The sequence below is a fragment of the Chanos chanos genome, chromosome 4 (assembly GCF_902362185.1).
Source record: "Chanos chanos chromosome 4, fChaCha1.1, whole genome shotgun sequence".
Taxonomy (NCBI): Eukaryota; Metazoa; Chordata; class Actinopteri; order Gonorynchiformes; family Chanidae; genus Chanos; species Chanos chanos.
In genome coordinates, this window is record NC_044498.1 from 5,572,060 (window position 1) to 5,577,564 (window position 5,505).

Consider the following 5,505-nt stretch of genomic DNA (forward strand, 5'->3'; position numbering starts at 1 on the left):
CACACGCACACGCACACACACACTCACTCACACACGCACACACTCATACTACACATATACACACACATCGCACACACACACACACACACTCACACACACACACACACACTCACTGCTACCACAGTCAAGATTAACTCAAAAGAACAAATACTTCAAGTATGTTCATCTTTATTTAACTTCACAAACACACCGATTAATTCAGGGGAGAAACAAAGAACCGTCTGATGGCAAAGACAGTATTCATTTAAAACTCATTTTTCTTGGCATATCATCCTAAATAAACATTATGAAAGGCAACAACAAACAAAACCAAAGGTCACGTCATGTTCTTTCATTAGTGTTCAGTTCTTAACGAGGATACCGGAGCCTTTTTCAACACTCGTTCAGCATGCGTGGACCCAACTCCCTGGCTCCTTCCTTTTTTGTTAAAAAAAACAATTAATAAAGAAAGAGAGAGCGGGAGAGAGAGAGAGACAGAGAAAAAAACATGCTGAACGATGGACCGATTACATCATAGGTGGAGGAGAAGTGGTAGGTTTACCCCGGATGCAGTACCAATAACAACCCAGACTAACAATTAGAATACTGGGGCTAGCCGGACTAACGCAGCTGACTTAACGTCACTCTGCCTCATAAGGGGAACGAGGAGATAGGGACATGAACACAGAGAGAGAGAGAGAGAGAGAGCGAGAGCGAGAGAGAGGAGAAAGTGTGAAGGGAGAACTGTGATTAGGATTGCTCTTAGAGGGGAAATTTACCCGCTTTTCAGTTTCAGAGCACCGAGGAATTGATTAGGGGAAAAAAACGTTGGTCGATACGAGCTGCGGTCTACGGGGCAGTTTCGCTGTTGGAAGAGAGATGTCTGGGAAAAGCCTCGGACATTCGGCCACAGAGAGGTTTCATCCGTCACGCCCCCCCCTCTCGTTAGCCGTGTCCACACAGACTCACTCCATCCTGGCTGGATTCCACCAGGCCATGGAAGCGTGGAGATGAAAACGATTTGGTTCATCCTCGTTCAGTTTTGTGCTTGTCGTCTTCTCTCTCGTTCTGCGTTTCCTCTCCCCCTGTTTCCGTCCCGGCCTGTCTCTCTCAGAGCCACTTGCGGAGAATGGAGAGCGCGCTGTTGAAGGTGAGGTGGGATGGGTGAGATCCACGGTAGGTCAGAAGCAGGGAACCAGCTTCAGCACTGTGCCCAGCCTGGTGCATGTCTCGGGCAGCCTGTTCCACGTCCCAGCCCCCTTGGTGCTGGTTGGTCAGGAGGTGGGTGACCAGGGGTCCGTAGAAGATTGTCTCTACACAGCTGATCAGCATCCCAGCGTTCAGCAGCAGGGTCAAGAGCTCGGAGTCACAGCACTCCTCACTCACCTATACATAGATACAGGGAGAGAGAGAGAGAGAGAGTGGGGGAGGGGTAGGAAAATAAATTAACACGACAAGCCAAAATCAATTCCACACACACACACACAGACACACACAGGCACACACACACACACACACACACACACGCTTAAGGGGCTTAAGATAGCACAGACCTAAGTGGAAATTTAAACCCAAGTCCCAAGTGAAAACTCATGACTAATATTAAACAGACTACCAAAAATGAAACTCTCAGAGCTTGCCTGTCATTCGTCAGAGACACAAGAACATGCCCGTGTATGAGTATGCAGGTTTATCTGTCTGTGTGTGTGTGTGTGTCTCTTTTTTTGTCATGATATCTACCACACAGACTCACATGGGCCTGTAGAGACGCCATATGGTGGTGATAACTCTAATATAACCACAAAGTAATATATTCCTCTGTCGTTATAACCACGTTATAACCATGCTACAGTATCTTTAGGCTATAGGTATACCTTATTACCATGTCATTTTACAACATTGTTATTACACTGTATTACATAGAGGTTACTGATGCTCTATGTTATTTATGTTAATGACATAGTCACTGAGTGTATCATTTACAGTAAGCAGGCTACAGCAGAGAACAACGCCAGAGGCAATCCAGCCTCTCTACTGTGAATGTTATTCAATCTTACACCCAACTCTCCCCTGAGTTCTCTCTTTCTGTCTGAGTCCCTCTCTCTCTCTTTCTCTCTCTCTCTCTCTCTCTCCATCTCACTCTCTTTCTCTCTGTCTGGGTGTATGTTTGTAGGAGAGAGAGATATTTCCCGTGGCAGCAATCCACTTGCCCGTCTGACAGAGGTTATAAACAACACAAATGAGGTCGCTGTGTGAGGTCATATCCTGTCCTGACCCTTGCTGCCTTTTGGGGTGGGAGGGAGGTCATCTTTCTCTCTCTCTCTCTTTCTCTCTCTCTCTCTTTCTCTCTTTCTTTCCTCTCCTCTGTGAGCTATCGCTCCTCCTCCACCTCTCATGCTTTTCTCTCCCTTTTTTCCTCCATAAATAATTCAACAGGCAGCTTTAAAAAAGGAATGAAAAGCAGAGGACGGCAGCTACTGTACGAGTCAGCACAGTGGAAAATCAATTATGTGCTAAATTTGATTAAAGCCAAGTCTACGCCAAGAGATATGATGCCCCATCGTGTGTGTGTGTGTGTGTGTGTGTGTATGAGTGCATATTAAAGAAGATGTGGTTAACACTCGGACTACAGCATCCAACCACAGTTTATGTCTGCTTGGTTGACCTCCCCCAGAATTTGAGGTGGTGATGGTTAAAAAAAACCCCCAAAACAAAACCAAAAACAAAACAAAACCCCCTCCCCCAAAAGATCCAAGTAATTAAAAACAATTGCAGCTTTAAACTATGGTTTTTACCAAGTATTCACAGATAACAAATGTTTAGTATATGAAAGGCAGTCTCTCCCTCTCTCACCCTCTGTCACTCCCTCTCTTGCTCCACACACACACACACACACACACACGCACCGCCTTCATCCCAGCATACTCGAGATACAGACAGCTTTCCTCTGCTTTTATCCCGTCTCCCTCTTTCTCTTTCTCTCCCCTAATTCTACACGTCTGCCTGTCTATTTCTCTTTCATTTCCAGAGAGACAGAGCGGGGAGTCAAAAAAGTGAGGGATACAGAGAGAGAGAGAGAGAGAGAGAAAGAGAGAGAGCTAGTCTGAAAGAAGGGACTTTAGACAAAGATGGTGAGATGGAAAGAGGGAGAGAGAGAGAGAGAGAGAGCCGACGTGAGCAGTTAGGAAAGAAACAAACAGATTGAGATACAGAAAGGAATGTGTTATCTTTCAAAAGAGTGTGTGTGTGTGTGTTTTTCTGAAGCCTGACAACAATATGGCACGATTAAACATTCTGATCATATCTGCTCTAAGAATTACACTCATTATCTCCCCTCTCTTTCTCTCTCTCTCTCTCTGTGTGTGTGTGTGTGTGTGTGTGCACGTTGATAAGTTTTAGCACAGTGTCTGTGTGTCAGAGAACAAAAGCTCTGATGAATGGTGTGCTTGAGCCCTCTGTCGATGGAGATTCTGATCAGCCCACATCAGACAGATAAACAGCCAATAAAAGTGCCCTGAGCCAGCAGAGCCACGGGCAGCTCCTCATGGTGGAAATGAAAGAACATCCAGAACTCATCTGTTTCAAGGCCCGTTTGGGCTTTTAACACACTCAGCCCAGATACTGCTGCTCCTGCTACAGACACACTCAGCCCAGATACTGCCGCTCCTGCTACAGACACACTCAGCCCAGATACTGCCGCCCGCTCCTGCTACAGACACACTCAGCTACAGACACACTCAGCTACAGACACTGCCGCTCCTGCTACAGACACAATCAGCTACAGACGCACTCAGCCCAGATACTGCTGCTCCTGTGACAGACACACTCAGCTACAGACACACTCAGCCCAGATACTGCCGCTCCTGCTACAGACACACTCAGCCCAGATACTGCCGCCCGCTCCTGCTACAGACACACTCAGCCCAGACACTGCCGCTCCTGCTACAGACACACTCAGCTACAGACACTGCTGCTCCTGCTGCTCCTGCTACAGACACAATCAGCTACAGACACACTCAGCCCAGATACTTCTGCTCCTGCTACAGACACACTCAGCTACAGACACTGCTGCTCCTGCTGCTCCTGCTACAGACACAATCAGCTACAGACACACTCAGCCCAGATACTGCCGCTCCTGCTACAGACACACTCAGCTACAGATACTGCCGCTCCTGCTACAGACACACTCAGCTACAGACACTGCTGCTCCTGCTATGGACACAATCAGCTACAGACACACTCAGCCCAGATACTGCCGCTCCTGCTACAGACACACTCAGCTACAGACACTGCCGCTCCTGCTACAGACACACTCAGCTACAGACACTGCTGCTCCTGCTGCTCCTGCTACAGACACAATCAGCTACAGACACACTCAGCCCAGATACTGCTGCTCCTGCTACAGACACACTCAACTACAGATACTGCCGCTCCTGCTACAGACACACTCAGCCCAGATACTGCTGCTCCTGCTACAGACACACTCAGCTACAGACACACTCAGCCCAGATACTGCCACTCCTGCTACAGACACACTCAGCCCAGACACTGCCGCTCCTGCTACAGACACACTCAGCTACAGACACACTCAGCCCAGATACTGCCGCTCCTGCTACAGACACACTCAGCTACAGACACACTCAGCCCAGATACTGCCGCTCCTGCTACAGACACACTCAGCTACAGACACACTCAGCTACAGACACTGCCGCTCCTGCTACAGACACACTCAGCCCAGATACTGCCGCTCCTGCTACAGACACACTCAGCTACAGACACTGCCGCTCCTGCTACAGACACACTCAGCTACAGACACACTCAGCCCAGATACTGCCGCTCCTGCTACAGACACACTCAGCTACAGACACACTCAGCCCAGATACTGCCGCTCCTGCTACAGACACACTCAGCCCAGATACTGCCGCTCCTGCTACAGACACACTCAGCTACAGACACTGCCGCTCCTGCTACAGACACAATCAGCTACAGACACACTCAGCCCAGACACTGCCGCTCCTGCTACAGACACACTCAGCTGCAGACACTGCCACTCCTGCTACAGACACACTCAGCCCAGACACTGCTGCTCCTGCTACAGACACACTCAGCCCAGACACTGCCGCTCCTGCTACAGACACACTCAGCCCAGACACTGCCGCTCCTGCTACAGACACACTCAGCCCAGATACTGCTGCTCCTGCTACAGACACACTCAGCCCAGATACTGCTGCTCCTGCTACAGACACACTCAGCCCAGATACTGCCGCTCCTGCTACAGACACACTCAGCTACAGACACACTCAGCTACAGACACTGCCGCTCCTGCTACAGACACAGTCAGCTACAGACACTGCCGCTCCTGCTACAGACACACTCAGCTACAGACACTGCCGCTCCTGCTACAGACACACTCAGCCCAGATACTGCCGCTCCTGCTACAGACACACTCAGCCCAGACACTGCCGCTCCTGCTACAGACACAGTCAGCCCAGACACTGCCGCTCCTGCTACAGACACACTCAGCCC

The 5,505-nt window shown here is 49.4% G+C and overlaps 1 protein-coding gene across 1 annotated transcript in view; it reads right to left on the reverse strand.

Annotated features, from left to right (window-relative positions):
* Positions 1-205: 205 nt before the first annotated feature.
* nbas (NBAS subunit of NRZ tethering complex) overlaps positions 206-5,505 on the reverse strand; it is a 135,691-nt gene continuing 130,391 nt past the window's right edge. Inside the window, exon 52 of the mRNA XM_030771291.1 lies at positions 206-1,365. Within this exon, the coding sequence (XP_030627151.1) occupies positions 1,090-1,365 (276 nt within the window). The 3' untranslated portion in view covers positions 206-1,089. The remainder of the gene's footprint in view (positions 1,366-5,505) is intronic.